We start from the raw sequence: 22,353 nt of genomic DNA, 5'->3' as shown, positions 1-22,353 counted from the left end.
GTGAGGGCCGCATAAGCTTTGCTTCTGTGATGGGGGGGTTTGGGGGGAGGGGATCATATTCTGGGATTATCGCAGCCGTCCGTAAAAATAAAAGTCAAACTGGAGGCAAAGTTCTGCTGAGACGCATTTGATAGCTCATCCCCCAACGTCGACAAGTGCTGAAGAAGATCCTCTTCACGGCGGAAGAGACATACAGGATCGTTGCAAAAGTCTTGGCCACCCCCCCCCCTTGTTGATTTTCCACAGTAGCCATTTTGATACTGTAAAGCTTGTCAATTTAGTGTCGCCCGTCCGTCTCGGATACATGCTTCCCATTTTAAAAAGTTGTGGATTCGTTTTTGTTTTTTGTCCATCCCAATGTCATGAATGGCTGCAACCTGACCTTTCCCATTTGGCTCATCGGGGAAGATTTTCACCTCTCTTATGTTTTCATTGATTGTACTTTCAAAAACAAAACAAAAAAATCAAAACAACATCAACATCAAACCGTGAGCGTTTGATTTTTTTGGCAATACTCCATCACGAACAAGTCATGCTAGCAATGGAGATGCTTCCGCGTCCCACTGTGCAGAGTGGGAAGGAGTGAAGTGAGGCTCCATTCGGATCTTCCTCGGAATTTCATTGTGTGTTATTAAAGTACAGTATAGGGATTTTTTTTTTCATTAAAAACACAAGATTTTTTTGGGGGGGTGGGGTGGGGGGAGTGGCGGGGACTGCAACACATTTATCGTACCATTCAACAGTATGCAGTGGTGGTCCTAGCATAAATGGCTCCTTGGGCTAGAACCCCCCCACACACACACACCTCCCCCTCCCCGCCATTCACCCCCGTTTTACTAATCCATTGTCTCTTCACGCATCTATTCTACAGGGGCAAACTCCACAAGGGGTGCATAAATTCCGCACGCGAATGCCAATGATGTACACGTCACCGATGCCAATAGAAAAAAAGCATTTGACATTCCAAACGGCGCCCTGTGGAACCCCACTTATTGCGCATACCAGAAACTGCCACTGATTGTACATCCCCCACATCAAGTTTCACATCCTTGATGTACAGTGACACAGGCGGCCAAAGAATTGTTCATCGTTTTGTCGGTCCGCGTATCGGTTTCTTCACAAGCCCGTGGAGAAAATCTGGGCTGAGACGATGACGACGATGATAATGATAAGCTTGTGGGGGCGTCCTCGCAGCTCCTTGTAATTATTCTCACATGAACTTTGCACGCCGAAATGAATGCGCCATCCTTGAACTCCGCCCCCCCCCTCCCCACTCACACACACACACTCACACACCCTCGTCCCTTTAGAGCAAGATGACTAAACGCTGAATTAAATCAACATTTAAAAGAGGACTCGTGAGGGCGATGTACGCTGAGAGCTCCGCAGACAAACGCGGGGATATTTATAGGAGACAGTCGGAATCCGCCTAAAGGCAACAAGCGAACGTTTTTAATATGCAGATTAAGTCTCAACCTCCCAGTGATGAAGTGACATCCAAACAGAGGTGCGGGGAGCCGACGCCACACTGCATGCAAAACGCTCGCCAATGACACGCCGATGCACGGACATGAAGAAAGTTCTCCTCGTCAACTTGGTGTCGCTGATTCACCGGGAAGATGGAATACGTTTGTGCTTCAGCCTCATTTGGATCGGGAAGGAAACGCCGATGGGGACAAAGCGATTGCCCCCCCCTTCCCCCCACCCAGCAATGACACTTATTGGAGCGCTGATAAGTTGGGCAAATAAGACGGTTCGCGCGGGGGAAACACTCCACGTCGTTTTGAATGCGTGCAACCACATTCATTAATTGTCCAACGACGGCGGCTGTAATAAAGTCTAAACCAGGGGTGTCAAATTCATTTTTTGTCACGGGCCAGATTTTAGATATCGTTTCCCTTGGAGGGCCGTTTTGACTGAAACGATATCAAGAGGTCAAGAAGAACGGTTTATTCGTCTTTTGTTTAAGTTACTGTGTTGAGGGGCTTGGCAACAAGAAAATGCTGACCGTATCGCTCTTATTTATGACAAATGAGAATTTAAAATTTGGGTCGAGATTTTAGCAAGCATCATGAAAGTTGCCATATTTTATTTGCTTTCGCGGGCCGCATAAAATGATGTGGCGGGCCAAATCTGGCCCCCGGGCCTTGAGTTTGACACCTGTGGTGTAAAATCTCCGCCACGCCAACTCCACTCGGACAAAGTGCGTTACGCCCCCGTTAAATACAGACTTTGATCACCTTAATTCTTATTTCGGTTTATCCATTCGGAACCTTTGACACACCGTGTAAGAAGGAAAATGATGACTCACGAAACTCGGAACTGTGTCATTTTATTGATGCTGTACCGCCTGGGATTATTTATTGGTTTGTTGGACAAAATATCCGTTTGGATATTGAGAAGATAGAGAATAGTAAATATATTTTTCAAAAATACATCTTGTTATTGATACCAATAAAAGTCAAAAGCAGTGATGATTCTTTTTTTTTTCTTGATGAACGACAGGACTTGATCCTTCGAAACACAGATTTTTTTTTTTTCCCCCTAGTATTCGCCCCACTTTTAGTTTTCAGTGCGGCTTTCCTATTTCTGTGTCACTGCAATAGTCAGAAACACAAATGGCGCGTTGAAATGGAAACGCAGGAAGTGAAATGCCGTCGGCCGTTAATACTGACTAAAATGCTTTCAATTGCACATTTTCTCCAAGTAAAAACAACACAGGCCGGAAAACGACAACTCCATTCAAAGTCTTTTCTCGGCGTAATCATTTTGTCTTCTTGCTTTTTGGCCGCTTTCCCTTTCCCGCTGATTTGGCATCGTCCTGTGAAATAACAACAACAACAAATTATTCGGGGGTTTATCATTATGCTACCTTAGTGGCTGATTTTTTCTTTTTTTGGAGTGGCGCTTTTGAGAGCGGCTGAGAGTTTTTGACAGCCACTTGGGCTTTTCCGCTGCTTCTCGCGTCCCCGTTTCGCTGAAATGTGTTCATGGCATCCTCATGATTTGGCCCGCGTCGCTTTTTCAACGCATGTCCGTAAATGCATCAACCACAGCACTTATTTGGGCGCTCTTGTACAAAAGCCCCTCTCGGCTGGTGTACCAGTGTGACCTTTGAACCTCACTTGGATGGACAACTTCAGCCGAGAAATGCGGCGGAGAAATATAATGAGGGGTGGGGGGGGGGGGGTTTCTCTTAAAACCTACAAGAAGCGAGCTCATTTCACCTTTGCCCGCAGCCATATCTTCCATCTTTTATCAGACAGCCGTTGAAATCAATACGCTTCTCGGTGCAAAGCTTTGAGAATTGATTGACAAATTGACTCTTTTAGGGGGTTTCAAAAAAAAAAAGAAAGAAAAACGGGGGTCCTTATCTTTTTGGCTCCTCTCACCACTTGTTCGACATGCGTTACTCGAATGATGGGAACCTGAATGTCACGTTCAGTTTTTGGGCCCCCGGCGTTTTCAGCGGTTGTTTCGCTCAGCGGATGGATACAAACGTTCAGGATGGAAGGTGGCCTTCTGTCATCACCCTGGTCAACTTCACACCGAGACAGTTGCTGATAAACATCCTTTGCGCGCACCAATCTCCTGCACGCGTCCGTTTTATGCTTGCGCCAGGTAGACCGCGCACCACGTCTGAGCTGAATTTAAAGGGAATGAAAAGAGCCACTTCCATTGGGTGGAAAGCACGTCGGCTGTGTTCACACCCACGACGGCGCAAATGCATCACTCCAAATAGGTGCGTCTGCGAAAACAACAAAACTAAAAAAAAAAAAAAAACTCCAGCGTTCACGACCCACAACGGCGCAAATGCCCCACTCCAAATAGGTGCGTCTGCAAAAACGTCAAAAAAAAAACAAAACTCCAACGTTCACGACCCACAACGGAGCAAATGTTCTACTCCAAGTAAGTGTTTCTGCAAAAACGGCAACAAAAAACAAAATTCCACGTTCACGACCCACAACGGCGCAAATGCCTTGCTCCAAGTAAGTGCGTTGACAAAACCGTCAAAAGAAGAAAAAAAAAAAAAACAAAACTCCAGCCATGCAAACAATTAGTGCTTTGCGCTAGACTGGTGCTGAGCACAAAACGAGGACCCTTTATGTTTAAAGAGCCGACACCGTCATCGACACCCTCCACTGGTAGAAATGCATACATGCCACAACTCTTTCTGGCTGATCCTACAATTTTCCCTCACGACTCCAATCAATGCGCCCACGATAGATTTTCCAACCTTGCTCTCAGTCATCCTGAGGAGGGCAAACTAAAAAGTTGTGCTCTGAGACTGATTAGAACCTTGGAAGCGCAATCTGGTTGGTACTTTGGAAGAAAATTGCATACTGTGATTCTTTTTTTTTTTTTTTCCCCAGTGATTGTTCTTTGAACTTGGTTAGCCGGTTTTCAGCGGTGAGACAGGAGCGACGCTAATTGGCATGTCGACGCTCTCGAGCCAATAAAAAGCTTGGCACATTGTCATGTTATTTTAATTCTTCTTTAATTAAACGGGCAGGTCCAAACTCAGATTAATGCGCCCCGGTTGGACCTTTCCCTCCATCCCACCCCCACCAGGCCAACGAGGCATCATTCCTGAGTAAATATAATTAATCACATCAACCGGGACACTTGAATGGGCCACAAAGCTGTTACTGTTGCCAATGGGCGGCTAAAAACAACAACGCTGTGATTAATTTATCGATTCCCTTCGCCCCGGGAGCCTCGGGGCGGCTCGCGGTGTACAAGTAAATAGCAGGATAATCGAGGGAGATGGTCGCCAACCGAGTAGCTAGCTACGCTTGAGGAATTTCTCCCCGTCGCAGACGCTACCTGGAGCGCCAGCCCATGCGGGAAATAAAGTGAATCTCGGATCTATCAGACGACACTTCTCAGCGCACGGGTTCCAGCGCCACGGCGGCGTTTTGCAGAGCGGGAGAATCGGGAGGCAATTAAAAGTGCAGATTGGGCCTGTGATTGCGTTCCAAATACAAAATGAAAAGAGGTTTGGGAATTCTCCAATATGGAAACCAAGGTGACCTTGGTTTGAAGTCTGGGTTTTAGTTTCTCTCCCAAATAAAAAAATAAATAAATAAATAAATAAATACCCTGCCACCAAAAAAAAAAGTGTTAATTGGCCCACATTGTCTGAACTAAATTGGCCTGCATTGTCCCAACCAAAATATTGATTTAAACCAATAATAATAAAAATAATATGGGGGAAAAAAAAGCTTTTTAATGCTTCTTTATCAGTACAATGAAAGCAACTGAAGCCCACGTGAAGTGAAGTGCTTCATTTTAGCGGCTAGCTTGTTATTCAAGCCACGGAGAAGACGAGGGTCTATTTATGCTCCAGATTGGTTCCGCGGCTGCGAGCCTTGCACCTGGTTTGGCGCACAGCTTGACAGTCAGCTGGCTCTTAAAGCGGAAGACAAGCATCTTTTTTTTTTTTTTTTTTTACACTAAGCTGACATCTTTTTGAAGTTGTTTTTTTTTTTCTCCTGACTACCTTTAATCTACGTGTGATGTTCCAGCTCAAAAGATCCACGCAATAAGTTTGTGTAACATACAAACGGCTTCAAAGTGGACCGGCGGGGCCCGACTTTGGGGAGAAAGCGTTTGATCTCGGAAAGGTCGGAGCTTCAAAATGGTGTCCAAACGTGAAGGCGCTTCCTGAAGTGGAGGAGCGGCAAAGCCAAAGATGGGATCAAGTACGAATCGCGAGGCTCAAGTTTTAACCTTCGAGTCTCAGGCAAGTCCAGATTCATTTTGACCTGGATAAGTCAAGTGATGTTGTTATTATTATTTTTATTATTATTATTATTATTATTACGGACGGCCTCGCGCTGAGGTTCAGGGTTCGATTCCGGCCCCGGCCTTCCTGTGCGGAGTTTGCATGTTCTCTACGTGCCTGCGTGGCTTTTCTCCGGGTGCTCCAGTTTCCTCCCACATTCCGAAAACATTCAATGGCAGGTTAATGGAACACTTTAAAATTGTCCCGAGGTGCGAGTGCGAATGGTTGTTCGTCTCTGTGTGTCCTGCGATTGGCTGGCAACCGGTTGAAGGTGTCTCCTGCCTACTGCTCGAAGACGGCTGGGATAGGCTCCAGCACCACTTGTAAGGATAAAGCGGATCGGAAAATGGATGGATGGATGGACATTATTATTATTACCCATAGATTTGTATGTCATTTATTAATTTTTTTCCAATAAAGAGTGTGAACACTCCCTGCAAAGCCCAATCATCGAGCTCAACACGCATAACTCAAAGTAGCTGTGTCAGCAGTCATAGTGGCCGGTGGACATTTTTTTGGGTCCTTATTTTTTCGGAGCTGAGCATCATTCAACGAGAGCGCGACAACGATGCGCGCTGTCAACATCCGACCCGGTCACGAGCACGCCGTGCCTGTCCGCTAATGGCCGCCCTCGCTCAGCGGGGTAACGCCACTTGTCACGCAGCCGCCCGACTGGATCCTTGAACCCGACACTCAGCCCGGCCTCGGAGGCCTTTTCTGGCAGCCGCCGCGTGACGCTATTACTGCGTCGATATGACACAGCGGCATTCGCTAATGTCTGTTGGCATTTTGCCGGCTTTCGAGGTAATATCGGAGCCACAGGGCAGCGCCTGTGTGGAAGTTTCACATCTGACATTCACTTTTAATGCCATTTGTGTGGAAAGCCTCTAAAAATAGGGTCCGACATGAACGCTTATGGGTGGGTGGCCACCATGGGCCGAGTTGTGAAGACCCTGCCTGAAGCGGCAATGGCCCTGATTGAAAACAAAACTTAAACAAAATTTATCATTTTATCAGAGCAGAAATCCTGAACCTGGTTTGAAACCAAAATTTAAAACACTAGCTCAGACGTTTCTTCAACCCTCGCCAACGTCCTAAAAAACTGGGGACAACTCACCGATGAGGCAGTGTATCCCTCTTGCACTAGGATGCTTCGAGCGCAGTTGTTGATGTGCTTGAAGCGGTCGGGACCAAGCAGAATCCCTCCATACCAACGGGACACCACCACCAGCACGTTTCGCACGTCCAGAATCTGTAGCGGCACACAAAGTGGAGATGTTACAGAAATGTGACTTCTATTTTTTTGTTGTTGTTTTTTTTTTACATGCACATTTGTCAAAATGTGAGCTAGCCTTTCTGAACTTTGTTGTATTGTGAGGTCACAATCAGGTTCGTTTTCATAACATCACGGCTCACCTGTTTTCTAGGTATGACGTTCGCAAGGCGCTTTGATGCCAATTTCAGTGGATGGCAGGAGGTGACACTGCATAAAATATCAGCCTCCTTGGATGGCTGATAAATGGGTGGATTATTCTTAAGTCTTATTCCACAAATATCATTTTTTTAGTTAGGAAACCCTGCATTCTGTAGCGTTTCTGGTTTTGATTTTGGCTTTAAATTAAAAAATGCAAAACATGTCTCATTCAAAAAAAAAAAAAAAAAGATAAATCACACCATGGAGGAGAGAAGTGGGGAGGGAAAAAATGCTACTCATCAATATAACTGCCTGTGATGTGATGGGCCTGATATGGAAAAACTGTGTCCTAGATCGCAAATCAGATTAAATTACAATTGATGTGCTTTGAATAAATAAAGAAATAGCTGATGTTAAAACTGGCCAACTTGCAGATCGCTTTTAAACCCCGTTCTGTATTGGTGGCCAAAACGGACTACATTCATGACGACAATCGAGCCCACGTTTTCGGACTTTGCGATGTAACTTGAAATGGAACAATAGTCAATCGGGCTGTTGCCGCACGCGAATCTAGAAGAGCGTCTGCTTCTGTTGGATGTTTGTATATTGTGTGTCACACCATTAAAATTAACTTTTTAACCACAACGTAGTTACGAGATAAGCTAACAGTTAGCCTAGCTTCCTCAATTTCCTCTTCTTTGTATTTTTAATTTCACTTTATGCCCCGCGGCACGATGCTGCTGCCACTCACAGGTGAGTCTTAGTACTGCGTCAAGACATCTTCCTGCGTGTGTCGTCGACCTGAACGCCAAGTTTTGTGGTTGTTTCAAATCGACAACGCGCAAGCCTCTTTGCTTCAGGTTTAGCTTGACCATAAACTTCAACCAAGCGTGGCAACAAAACAGCATGAAGCCTCTTTTGTTTTGGATGAATTGTTCACTATCTGCCAAGGTGCTGCTTGAGGTGAAGGGAATTGGGTTCACAGCTCCCACACAAGCGTTGGAATTTCAAACTTTTGCACGCAAGGCAAAGCAAAACAAACAAAACAAAAAAAAAACACGTGTTACAATGTATTATTTCTTATCCGCCGTCATAAATAGTGGTTCGGTGTACACACATTGAAAAGCAGTAAGACAAAACAAATGGTGATATTTACCCATGTCACATGTGGGGTCTCACATATTTAAAAAAAAATTGCTATGTGTGAACCTCAATTTCCACACAGCACAGCAAGTTAGAAAAACAGACAACTTGATTGAAAGCGATTAAAAAGAGGAGCTGTTGGATCCAAAGATGTCATATGTATGGCATTGTAACTGGCTCGCTTTATCCATATCGTACGGTCGACTGTGTATCGAGATGCGTCTCGAATCGGCGCCGGCGATGATAATGCACAATCCCCGCCATCGTAACAAGCGGCGCTGAAGATGGATTAAACTCTAATCCTCTCATCAAAGTCCCAGTAAATCGCTAATCATGATATCCCTACCGCTTAAAAAAACGCTCAACTCGCACAAAGAGTCCAATCCTTCGGTCGGAGGGTGAGAGGTGGGGGACGGCTGCACATCTGGCGACCCAAATTAATAATCAGCGCCTTCTTTTATTCATCGCGGTGCACTTGGATGGTCACAGGCGAAAAAAAAAAGAAAAAGACCAATCAAGAATGAGCAAACGGGAAGGAAGGGTTGCTTGGAGAGCAATGAGATTAGAGCAGAACAGATTAATGGCAAAGCACTTGATGCAAATTGTTCCGTGCGCCGCGAGTGTCACAAGGAGAAGATGAACGCGTGCGTTCCCTCGCCGGGACGGATGGAAAGATAAAAAGTGTCACTTTCAGACAGGAACGGAACACGTCCGCAAGTTGTCCGTCATGCGTGCAAGTTTGACATCTATCTGATGGCTCCTAGTTTTCCGTTAGGAACTAAAAAAACAAAAGAACAATTTCGAAACCAAAACCGAGCCGAGAAATTCCCAGAACTCAATTTAAAGGTTATTGGTAGGAGTAATGTGCTGTGTAAAAACTTTGAAAATTTGTTCAACGCCGGAGCGAACGTCACTTTGCTGGATGTCATTCCTCAGTAGTTAACTCATGCGTGGGAAATCAGGAAGTTAGTTGCATTTCCGAGAAATTGCATTTCCCAGAGGCTCAAAAGTATTTGGAGAGTGTGACAATTCTAAACTTAACTCCCTGGAGTTTATGGAACCTGTTAAAGGAGCCCAAAATGCATTTTTGCCACAATTTAAGATGCAGACATGTTTGTGTATTTAAGGCAGTAACTGTACGACCCGAACACACTGTTGCATTCTGTATTTGAAATCCTTTTCCAGGCCTCTTCTGCAGCCTCTTTCAGTTCTTGTTTATGCCTGGGGATTTCTGCCTTCAGTCTCCTCTAGGGGGGATAAAAATGCTTGTTGTATTGCAGCTGGTGTCAAACTCAGGGCCCGGGGGCGAGATCTGGCCCGCCACATCATTTTATGTGGCCTGCGAAAGCAAATCAAACATGTCAACTTCCGCAATCTCGACCAAAATATGAAATTCTCATATGTAATAAATAAGAGACATATTGTAAGCATTTTCTTGGAACCAAACCCCTAGTTGAATAAACCGTTATGATTGACTTTTTTTATTTGGTTTTAGTCATAACGGCCCTCTGAGGGAAACGGTCACTAAAATGTGGCCCATGACAAAAATGAGTTTTGACACCCGTGGTCTATTGGGTTCAGGTCTGGTGACTGACTTGGCCAGTCGAAGACCTTCCACCATTTTTCCGCTGATTAAGTCCTTTGTTGTGCTAGCATTTTGTTTATCTTGTTACATGAAGCTTCTGCCGATGAGTTTGGATGCGAAAACCGCCAGACAAAACGGTTCTGCAGACTTTTCAATTCATCCTGCAGCTCCCCTGATGAGTTACATCATTGCAGTCAGACTTGGTCTTCATTTACCATGAAATAAAAGCTACAAATCTAAAACCTTCGTGTCATATTTATCTCTTCATCCGAAACCCAAACGTCTTCGGTATACCGCAAAAACAAAGGAATTGACTTTGCCATGCCGAGTCTTTTGGAGGGGGCTGCACTGGATGTCACCAACACATCCAGACAAAAGCCTTGAGTGACAATTTCCTTTTTTCATAAAACTGTCGCTATGAAAACAATGCCAATCTCTCGGGAGGTCTTCACTGTCTACAACTAAGGTGGGCACCCCCCACCGGCGCCGCCGCTTTCAAGTCCTGCGAGGCCCACAGACGTACAAATCAAATGTTAAAGTACATTTGGCATCAAAGCGGCATAAAAAGAATTCACAATGCCAGCTCCCTGTTATTTTATAGACGCACGCATGCATAATGTATGAAATCCAAGACTTTTCTGGTATCAAAAAGAATAATGAAATGAAAGCAGCGACGGCGCTAAGTGCCGCCACCAATGGCTGACTTTGACCAAAGGAGAACAGCGCCGTCGTCAAACCGCTCCTCTCATCACAATTGCATCACATGGAGGTCACCCCCCCACCACACCTCGCCGCCCCCGTCCGACCAGCGCCCACCTGCCACCCGTTTAATTTCCTCTAACCGCAAACGAACGCAACCCAGCGAAAGCGCTCGCCCGACGTGACTCGGCAACTTCAGCTAATGAGCCCGGCGAAGAAAACTTTCTCATCATTCTATCGTGCCTTCATAACGAGTGCCGCGCTCGCCTTCTGTGTCGCAGATCCACATAATGCGCCGACAATTACTTGTGTGTGGGTAAGATGATGAATCACAATGCCATCTGACAACAGCAGCCCAAACCAAAAAAAAAAAAAAAAACAACAACAACAACAGCAAGTGTCTCTTTGATATGAGAAATGAGAAGATTAATATCATCTCAGCAGGAGGGGGAGGACAGATTGTCATATTACACAAAAATGGAAATGCTGAAAGTTGTGAAATCATTTGGACCTTGATTTAGAAAGTACGAACTTTCTTTTATTCTGTGATCAAGCAAGTAACTGAATGACTCCAATATCAAATATATCGTCCCCATTGAAATGAATCAAAATGCCTTTAATTTGTTCCAGCACCCAATAGACTTCCTCCTTTCACGAGGAAAAAGAAAAAAAATAGTTTGATTCTGCCTTTTTCTGTTCTTTTATAATCAGCAGTAGATCTAAGGTAGGTTTAACAAAACGTCGTCGTTTCTCCTAGTCCGCTCACAACCTGAGATCATGCCAAAAATAAAATGGTGCACCGCTGCCACCTACTGGTGGTTGTGCGTGAGTAAAGTTAATTACAAGTTTGAAATTTACAGCGGAGGAGCATCAGAGCCTCCCCCAACCATCCTTGTTGAAAAACGTATCTGACAAAAATACTCATCAATGGCAGTGAAAATGAAACAAAAACAGCACTGTAGTTTTTTTTTTATTTTATTTTTCTGAACTCAAAGATCAAAGATAGCGGTCCTCATTTGATACATATACCAGGTATAAAAATGCTTTTTATGATATTTATCACTGTGTCTAATTACAGGGGGGGAAAAAATTCTTAAAAACTCATTCACTCCCTAAGACGTTTTTAAACGTCTTTTCAGACTTGGTCTAGAATTGGCTGGTACTGAATGAGTTAAAGACAATTGACTCATTTGAAATACGTTACACACAATGTTGATTAAAAATTGTCTCGAAATGTTCAAAATAAATCAGATATAACTTAACTGTACTTAACCGATGTATCAGAGGATAAAAAAAAAAAAAAAAGATTAAAGCACAGTAAGATTATGCACCGTTTGCACCTTTTATTCTGTGATTCTTACGGGTGCCACTAGAGGGCGCCTGTTTACCACTAATGCTAATCGGACTACACTTTGAGAACCACTGGTGTAGTGCACATGCTTCGTTTTTGTTTGAGTTGCCGTTTGATTGAGGACCCCCTAAAAACGGATTTGGTGGTCCCTTCGAACCATAATGGCCGAATTTCAAAGTCTTTCCAGGCATGGCTTCTTGGGACTTTTTTTTTTGTGATATTTGATTGACAATTGTCTGTCCTTAGTGACACTGGCTTTTGAGGGCTGAATTTCTCCCCAAAAATTCTGAGCTCGTGCGAGCACCTGATGCATCTCTTGTGCATTACCAAGAGAATATGCATATGTGGAGGCGGCACCCTTTTTAAAGGTCAGCAAATTAGAGCAGAGTGCGAGCAGCGGATTGTGGGAGGCCGCAGAGAGCTTCTTCCTCATTAACAATCACACTTTAAAAGCTTGGGCAGACTGTGGGAATGAACAAGCCGTGAGCTTGGAACACAGACAATTAGGGAATAAAACATTTTCTTTTTTCTTTTTGATACAGCTGGAAAATTGCACAGCGTTAAATCAGTTTTTTCCCCCTGCCAAAATCTTGCTTCTGAGTCTCTCAGAGGTAGCGGGTGGCATGTTAAACTGCTCGTGCGAGAGAATCACCAATGCAAGATAAAAAAAAAAAATAAAAAAAAAAGAAAAAGAATGAAGCCTATTTTTTTTGAAATTGTTCTCTGGTCAAATGCTCTTCCCTGTGTTTTTAACATGCAAGAATGTGTGTGTTAGTGTGTGTGTGTGTGTGTGCGTGCGTGCGCGCGCTTATGGTTATGGTCCCCTCACCTGCAGCAAATGGAGCAACCTGCCACCTGCTGCTGTCTCGCCGTCGTCCTCACAGTCCTGCAGGAAGCTGTTCTTTTCTTCATAGTAAATCCTAAAACACACACACACACGCGCGCAGTGTATAAAAATTGTTTGGTCAACTTGTCACTGCCAGTGACATCTGCTTTAAATGTCAGCAATTCCTCCCAATTCGGCCAAGCAGCACTTCAGCAGCTCCACCTCATTAGAGCATGCCAGAAAGAAAAAAAAAAAAAAAAATCCCGCAAAAAGGCAAGTGTGTGTCGGAAAAACACAAACGCACACACACGCGCACACACACACACACACACACACAAACACACACACACACACACACACACACACACACACACGAGACAAGCCAGGTCTTTCTTGACCTTTAATTGCGACATTTGCAGAAACGGAAAAGGCTGGCGAGTGTCACCGACCTGTAGGCGTAGATGTTGTGAGTGGCGCTGGCAATCTTCTTGTTGTCGTAGAGTCGCTCCAGCGCGGCTTTGACCTGCCGCGCGCCCAAAACAAGTCTCAGCGCCCAAAATAAAAGCGCTTGCTTCATGACAAAATGTGTCACATGCAGGCCAAAAGGATAAATTCATCCGCCTCGAAACGGTAATTTCAATGCCTACCAATTGTTCAAAACCCTAATTTCAAACTTTAACTAGAATTGAAGACTTAATTGAAACCAAACTTTGAAGCCCTAACCGAGGCTTCAAACCCAATGTAAATCACAAAATATTTTTTGAAACCCTAATTTCGAACCATTACCAGACTTGAAAGGCAAATTTAAAACCACACACCAAATCCCGAACGAAACCCTATTTTGAATCGCTACTCTTTGTTTGAAGACTGAATTTCAAACCATAACTCTGGCTAGAAACCCGAATTTAAAACCCCAACCCTTCTTTGAGAACCCTAACCCAGGCTTGCAACCCTACTTTCATGGCCTATCAAAGGCTTGAAACCTTAATTTGAATCCCTAGCCCTTGTACGAAACCCTGATTTGAAACCTTCAACAGATGTTAAACCCTTATTTGAAACCCTAACCAAGGCTTCAAACCCTAAATGGAACCTTTGAAACTTGAACCATACTTGAAACCACAATTTGATTCTCAAACCCTTATTTGAAACACCTACCCAGTCTTGAAACCCTCAATTGAATCCCTAATCTTTGTTTGAAACTCTAATTTGAAACCCCAATCCGGTCTAAAAAAAATAAATAAATCTATATCTCTCTCTCTCTCTCTCTATAGAGATAGTGTAAGTGGATAAGTGACAACCCTAACATAGGCCTGAAACCCAAATTTGAATACCTACCGTGTGTTTGAAGCCTTAAGTTGACACCTTCACTCTGGCTAGAAAATTGTTTGAATCATTGGAATGTTTAAAACCTTAACCCAGGCTTGAAACCCTAAATCGGAACTGCAGCCGTGACAGGAAAAGTTACTGACGCTAGGGCTTCATTTTTCCCCGACAGTCGTCTGCGCCACGACGCGAGTGACTCTGAATAACGGCCATTCATACTTGTCGGCAAATGTGCACTTTGCACGCAGCCTCTTGATATCCAACAAAATGACGATGGCGGAAAAAGATACGCCGCTCCAAAGTCCATTTCCCCTCCCGTGAACGCACGCGCACTCATTGTGCATGCAGATTAGAGAGCCACTAAGGCTACAAAACCGGCACAGGGAGCAGTCACCAAACGACAGCTGGCGGAACAAATATTGTGATTGTTTTTTTTTTTTTTTAAACAGGAGCGTCGGAAGCGGAACTGAACACTTCCAGAGCGTCGTAACGAGATGAGATGTAAATCTCTCACACTGTTACCCCGCCGCCTGCTCATGGCAGCGGCTCCAAAAAACGACTTTTGTTTCCTTTTGGGTCGGAACTTCTCGGCTAGTGGAAGGATGAAAAAGCTTTAAAACGCATGACATTCATCATACATTTTGAATGATGACGAGATATATATTTTTTTCCAATTATTATTTTCTCACCCTTTCAGAACATTGACGCACACCAATAGCAGGGCGTAAACACACACTCGTAGTCTTGAGAATTGTGAAATGCGGGGACGTGAGTGTACATTGAAAGCCAAACCCCGTCTTGAAACCCTCGTTTGAAACCCTAACCAAGGGCCGAAACCGTCAAAGCATTTCCCAACGTGAAACCCCAAATATTACTCAATGCCCTACTTTGAAACCCTACCCTTGGCTTTAAATCCTTCTTCGAAACTCGAAACAAGGCTTCAAAGCAAAGCGCGTGTCTCGTTTCAAGTCACCTGTCTTGGCGTCAGCACAGGAGCCAGGTGAGGCTGGAAAGTGCTGCGGCGGTCTGTGATGCAGCCGCCATGTTTGATCGGCGGCGCCTCTTCATCTACGGACGCACACATCCTCATGTCAGCAAGCGTTTCACGCAGCGTGGAAGGGTGATCAGTGTCAAGTGTGTGTGTGTGCATGTTTGCAGAGTTGTGTTGACGTGTGTATTCGGACGTATGTTTCATGAACGGCGTTCTCCGTACCGATTGTGTGCTCCAGGAAGCGTTGCGCCTCCTCCGCACTCAACGTGAGACGGGTAAAGTCGGGCACATCTTGGTCGTCCACGTCCTCCTCTGCGGTGACGTTCGCCGTCTTTGACCGCTCCACTGCAGTTGGGGGGAAAAGGAAGAGACGCGTTTGGAGAATGAATACGTCCCAGCGGAACCTCGCCCCTGTTGGCGAGTAAATCGGGTTTCCGAACAAAATGGTCACGCCAATGTGGCATGGAATGCGTTTTCTTCTCGCCCCCCCCCCTGTTTTAAAGCGGGCGGCGCTCTCGACGGGACGGCAAGTCAAAAATATTCTTGATGGTCTGTTCTCTGCGTCCTCGCTGGTCTAAAAACGACATTCTGATTAATATTGTTTGCGGCATGGGAATTATCCACCCAATTTTATCCAGATGGGGGGGGGGGGTATTTTTGCCACTTGCTGTGGACTGAAAACGACATCACATTTGCTCAGATAGCGACCGATCACGGCTCACCTGTTTCTGAGTTTGGTCATGTGACATCCGCAAGCTTAGCCGCAAGGCACCGATCGTCCGCGAGTGAGATCGGCCGACACGGATTCGGATCACAGGCCCAACCTGCTCATTAACGATTATTTTTCGCTTTTGATGTGAACCATGTCACTAATGGGCATTCAGACTTCACGCGATGAAATAAGCAACGACCAAGTGGAACCTGATTTGAATACCTGAGGAGATCAAATGTTCTCCTTCATTAGTGCTCGCTGGCTATGCAAACTTTTTTTTCCACATGCACTCCCTTGCATACACGTTTACTCTCTCACGATCTCAACCGATTTCTCTCTGCCGCCCTCAAATTTCACTTGCTCTCACACACACACACACACACACACACACACACACACACACACACACACACACACACCCCCTTACTTTTCTCTCCTGCTCTTATCCTCACATTTCCTCTCGCACTGACACACATACTGTCTCTCACTCAGTCGCGCACTCTCTCAACCGCCACGCGCGTATTTACGCTCGCTTTCACGCTTAGGCGCAAGGTAACGCATTCCCTCACGCTTTCTCTCTCACACATATATCACACTTTGCTCTCACTTTTCCACCTCACATTTACTCTCATAGTCTGTCACTTTCCCAGTCACCTTCACTCTCTCTCACACGGACATTTACTCACTCTCACACACTCAGTCTCTCGCACGAATGCACTCGCTCACTGTCTCTCACCTACACATTTAAGCTTGCTCTCACACATTATACTATCCCATTCTCATCCATGACCTCTCACTCATGCTCTTAATCGACCAAGTACACTCACTCTGTCACACTCACCATCACACTCTTCTCACCCTCACACACCTTCTCTCACTAAATCTCCCACAGACATATATAAACTCAATCTCAGCCATGATCTCTCTCATATACTCTGTCTCCCAATTACTCTCAGTCTGACGCTTTTCTCTCACCCACACATAGTCATTGACACGCTCTCAATCAATCGCTATCACGCTCTCACACTCCCCTGCACATTTAGGCTTGCTCTCACACAGAGACACAGACTGACTCATTCTCTCACACACACTTTTTCTCCCTATGACACTCATTGTCTCTCACACTCCCATGCTCTCACTCATTTACTGTCTTACGCTCTCACGGTCACGTTTTCTCGGCCACCTTCGCTCACCCTTCACCTTCACTTTCTCTCGCTCTCAAACACATGTATCGTCAGTGTGTGTGTGTGTGTGTGTGTGTGTGTGTGTGTGTGTGTGTGTATCACTCTTCTATCATGTCTTTTCATGTGATCATTGTCAAGTTTGCACCATTCCATTTCCGAACTCAAGAGCGCTCGCTCCCCCCACCTCGCCCCGCCATTCCCGCCGATTCCTCAAGCGTGCCACCGCCAAGAGCCGTCAATCAGGCATCCAGGGTTAGACTTATTACCACATGAATCCCAAGAAGAGGACGTTCTCTGCCACATAACAATGGCGGCTGACCATTAATACGCCTAACATCCCCCCGAGGTTGTTGATCAAAAGGAGTGTCATCCGGGGTAATGGAGTCCGCCGGGATCGGCCCACAGATAACAGCATCCCCACCCCCAGGAGACCGGATTCAGACTGACACGTGTACAAAAATCTTTCATTTGGGTCGTCGACCTCAAAAGATGCTGCCAAGGAAACGGCGGGGCATTAAGCAGATATTCATCTCAATGCGGTGCCGTCACTCTCAAAGACGGACACTGTGCAAACAGGCTTTTGTGCTCATCCGCTCGCGCTTCGTTTCGTTACGCCTATGCCCCAAAAAAAAAAAAAAGCAGGGAATTTCAGTTAAAAAGAAAAGGAAAATGTTTCACAACACTTTTTTGCAGACGTAAGCTGAGAGAGGCCGCTCGCTGTCTCCCAGTCGGCCGTTATTCAAGCGCCACAAAACAACATCGCGAAGTTGCCAGAGTCTTTTATGCAAATGAGTCATCCGTGTGACGCAGGGATTGTTCGAAAGAAGATTGCATTGTGTCGCGGCTTGCGGGCTCAGCGTGGGAAGCGTGCGAACGGCGTATCCTGTTTACACGGTGCCATGAATCCACCTCGTGTCATTAACCGGTGGAAATGAATGAAAAATATCTACACGCGGCTGGGGAGAACAAGTCACAAAAGCGGTTGAGAGAAGAGCATAAATCACTTGTGCGCTATACTGCACACTAAAGGAGCAACAACACAGTATCCTTAATTCAACACCCATGCCTTAATCTTTGAGAATATTCGTAGAGCCCGACCGATTAATCGGCGGGCGGATTAAATCGGCCCTTCAAACATCAGCCAAATGGCCGATTGTTTTTACCTTTACCTTGACTAAACATTTACAAGCCGGTGGACGCAATATTCGCAATGAAATTTTATCGCCTAACCTTGTGTCCTCACGTATATGTTATCATATTTGTGGATAAGGTAATTCTATAGACCTGTCATTCAAAACGTTTTAATCTTTTTTACAAGCAATGCTTAGGTGAGCAATCCAAGTTGTGCAAGGAAGTCATCTGGATCTATTTGACACACAACCTAAAGTCTATAGCTTTGAACTAAATTTTTAATAGTAGTTGATTTTATTGGGTGTTCATACAAAATATACCTTTTGTGAACAAATGGGGGAAAAAAAAGATAAATTTGCCATTAATTTCATGCAGTTTAAGGGAAAATGCGACATAAGGGTATACATATTGGGGACCAAAAAGGAAGTTTTTTTTTGACCATATATTTATAGTTGACCCCCGATATTTACAGGCAGTAGAGACGAAGCCGGCCCGCGAAGAGTGAAAATCTGAGGATAATTGATGACCATTAAAATGCATTGGATGTCATTTTAAAGCATGATATATATTTTTTGAATTAATCAGCCGATCAATCTGAAATTTGTAATTTTTTGTCCTGTGAAAAGTCAACTGTTAAAAAAATAATAATAATATCGTCTGGGCCCTAATTTAAAGTGAATTGTTTGCATTATTATTCCAATTGCATTTTAAATCAGAATTGCAATACAACTTTTTCTTTTTTTTTTTCTACCATCTTATGTCAGACGGGCTTTCCGCGGCCTGTCCCCTCTCTCCTCTCTCACCTGTTTCAGAGTCTTGAGCTTTCTCGAGCAGGAACTCCCGGATTTTTTCTACCCACATGTAGAGGATGCTCTCCCCTGCATGCTCCCTGCGAAAACATTCAGCGGGGTGACTTTATAGTAAGACCAGGGGGAAATTGCGTGTGGGATTGAGGGGGGGGGGGGGGATTTGTGTAACGCCCTCTTATCAAGAGCCAGAGATGAGAGAGGCACTCACACATAGAGGTCTTCCAGACTGTTGGCCAATCGAACCCTCTCAGAGCCCCGCAGCCAGGCCGCGCTACAAAAAGCCGAGAACAAACACAGGGTTATCAAGTGGGGGCGACAAGTGGCTTGTTGACGGATAAATTCGTCAGATCGCCTGAGAATTAAATTTGAAAGGCAAATGCACCGACTTGATCTGGTAGATTGGTGGGGCCACGCTGGGATAATCAGGAGGGAGAATTATCTAGAAGGGGGGGGGGGCAGGGGGCAAAAAAAAAAGTCATTATGCAGATTGTAGACAAAAAAATAAATAAAACACAGATGCCTGTTTGTTTTTTGTTTTGTGTCTATGCACCTGCAAACACGCCGTCAGTTTGGTCTCCTCCATGTCGTTTGATATTTTGATGCAAAATATTCTGGACGCCTCGTCGATGACACACCATTCGTCACCGTAGATGGACGACAGAGCCTCCACCTCCTCCATCTGATGCAAGTGACAATGACACATCAATCACATCACAATATTTACCTCCTCGTCCACCGAAAAGAAGACATCAAAAGTGTCACAAATGGCAGATTAGTGTTGCACCAAATATCGGCATCAACAAGGAACGAAAGTGTTGATCCTGAAAAAATACTAGCGATAATGGAAAAAAATAATTATCCCGATTATTTTGATTGATATGTTGATCACGATTAAGAAACACGATCATTCATTGAGTTCAAAGCTTTGTATTTATTAAACTGTCAAACTACTACTCCAACTATTTCTCCAAAATATAAGACATTATTCTCTGGAGGTTACTTTTTTTTGTTGAAAATACTCTTTATATGCATTTATTCTTGGAAAAAAAAATGCAACTTCACTCTCTTAAGATTTCGATTTATTTTTTGAAAACTTTTCATGACTTTGTGCAATGACTTGCTGGATTTACACGCACTCTACAGGTTGCATCAAACCATTACACGCTCAAATAAAAAGAAAGAACAGTACAAATGACACCTTGCCAGGTGGATTAAATGCAAACATGTCACTTACTTGTGACTGCAGATCGTCTCCTTCATTCTCTGCACTTATCGTGTCAGCCATTAAAACATTACTACAAGTATATATTGAGGGGGGGGGGGGAAACACTCGTTAAATACGGTTTACTAATTGAAAAATTACGACGAATTCCGAGTGATCATGGGCACACGTGAAGACTACGAGGATTCCATTTCCGGGAAGAAACAGCTAGTTAGCGTCTTTGGGTTTCCGCTTTGAGCCTACAAAATAAAGGTTTTGAACACGACTATGGGGTTCAAAAAGAAGTAAAAACGATAAAATAAAATCAAATGGTGAGAAAATACATATATTAAGCGTAGTTTAAACTTTTGAATTCTCCTAAACTGTCCTTACATGACGACTAAGTCAACATGTATTTTATTTTGATAAAAACTTGAAACGAGTTCCGCCATGGCCAAATCAGCTGATCCGGGTGTAAACAGAAAACTGAGACGCGTGCGTGTTGTGTCAAGTGTCTACTACGATGGTCTGGGTTTCGTGCCTGAGTCAAACCCTTGTCGTAGTTGTAGCATGGTAGCTTTTGGGGCTCGGGCTGGGGCTCCAAATACGTCACAAGCCGCGGCACCAAGAAGGGAATTGACACACCGCTGCTACTTTTCAGCGCCTAGTTTCTTCCAGTAAGTACGACAGTACTGTTTACAGTCGTCACGATCGTGTGTTGAGCTACTGACGTGTGTTTCTTGCTCAGGTGGCAAAAGGACATACTTTATATAGTTAAAAAGTACAAATACTTGCGTCAAAACAACTACTGATCTCGTAAGAGTAGTGATTCAAGTACTTTCCTAAATAAAAGTAACGAAAGAACAACCTGTGAAAAGTATTTACGTAAAACAGCATAAGTGAATTACGACTGTCAATGAAATAGAATACTCAGGTATCTGTACTTCACTTGAGTATTAGTTTTTACGACGTTTTGCTTCTACTCCCGACATATGACAACAGCTTTCTTCTGTGATTTGTCTAAATCGGCTTGTTACATTGTTTTCCACAACTGATGACGTAAAAAAAGGCGGAGTAGCCTAATCTCCACTGGAGGTGAAATCTTCATCGATTCGGTGAATTTGAGACAGGGATCATTAATTAAAAACGATGATGCAATATATTTGGAAAAGCAAGACATTCCCCACCCATTGCCTTATTTCAAATAGTTATATTTTTCTTCGGACGTTATCTTGAACTTTTTGGTTTCTGCCGTGAGCTGACAACATGCATTTTGTCTTGAGTAATGCCAAGGATGAGAAATATTTTGCTCCTTCGAGTCTGTTGTGTCATGGTCATGAATGCTTCCTGCTTCCCATTAACCCATGTCGCTGCTGTCTGTATTTTTTTTTTTTTTGGGTGCCTTTTAAGTCTCGATGAGTCAAACACGATCACAAATGGACTTTCCCTTTCTCTACTTATTTATTAATTTTTTTTAGCATCATCTCATCATCCACGGAGGTTGTAAGAAACACAAAATACAAAAAAGGCAAAGTAAAAAGTTACCCGACAAGTAAATACTCAGTCAAAACACAGACACCTGAAAAACGACTGTACGAAAGTCTTGGTTACTTCCCACTCGTGCTGCTTGTGTAACATGTGCTTGGCCCATCACTCCAGGCTACTTCATCTTTTGAAGTGTTGCAAATGGAAATATAGCAGCTCGACATCATGCAATTTACTTGTGCAAATGGTGGAGGGCAGAATTCATGCAGTGTAGACAGATTTATTCACACAAACATTGAATCAAACAAGTTAAAAAATATATCTGGGCATATGATGCCATGAACACATTTCTCCATGTGCCATCGCTAATGAAAGTCTGCCTTAAAAAAGTAAAATAAAGAAGCTGTAAAGCATTTTAGGAAATAAAGACTACATTAAGATATCGATAAAATCAGCATATTCAGAAATGTGACCAACCATGATTCAGGAATTACGGCCTGCGCATTATTAAGAATCTCATCTAATCCCATCAAGAGTAATAAATGGCCGCAATTAAGACATTTAGATAAAAACATGAGTTTTTCTCCAACATCTTTAATCACGTAGGCCATTAAATATTCAATTCAGTTACAAATCCTCCATAATCAGATTAATAGCATCAAAATGCCATTTTCACAAGACGTAATCACATGCAAATGGTATGCCAAGAAT

At 44.1% G+C, this 22,353-nt stretch overlaps 2 protein-coding genes across 3 annotated transcripts in view; one reads left to right on the top strand and one right to left on the bottom strand.

The window, feature by feature from the left end:
• Window positions 1–2,319: 2,319 nt before the first annotated feature.
• impact (impact RWD domain protein) lies at window positions 2,320–20,385 on the bottom strand. The gene is made up of 11 exons (XM_019897304.1): window positions 20,191–20,385; window positions 19,507–19,635; window positions 19,343–19,395; window positions 19,165–19,227; window positions 18,951–19,036; window positions 15,343–15,465; window positions 15,103–15,197; window positions 13,256–13,329; window positions 12,810–12,900; window positions 6,906–7,040; window positions 2,320–2,821 (listed from the first exon to the last, which is right to left on the bottom strand). Exons 1-11 carry the CDS (start codon window positions 20,239–20,241, stop codon window positions 2,765–2,767), a joined length of 957 nt encoding a protein of 318 aa, XP_019752863.1. The 5' UTR covers window positions 20,242–20,385; the 3' UTR covers window positions 2,320–2,764.
• A 231-nt stretch (window positions 20,386–20,616) lies between these two features.
• osbpl1a (oxysterol binding protein-like 1A) overlaps window positions 20,617–22,353 on the top strand; it is a 28,090-nt gene continuing 26,353 nt past the window's right edge. Inside the window, exon 1 of one of the 2 annotated variants that reach the window (XM_019897130.1) lies at window positions 20,617–20,834. The gene's annotated coding sequence lies outside the window, so the exon portion shown is untranslated. The remainder of the gene's footprint in view (window positions 20,835–22,353) is intronic. The other variant, XM_019897131.1, reaches the window with a different exon arrangement.

This window comes from Hippocampus comes, unplaced genomic scaffold (assembly GCF_001891065.2).
Source record: "Hippocampus comes isolate QL1 unplaced genomic scaffold, H_comes_QL1_v1.1 scaffold22, whole genome shotgun sequence".
NCBI lineage: Eukaryota > Metazoa > Chordata > Actinopteri > Syngnathiformes > Syngnathidae > Hippocampus > Hippocampus comes.
The sequence above is the reverse complement of the archived record's forward strand: the minus strand, read 5'-3'. Positions and strand labels throughout refer to the sequence as shown.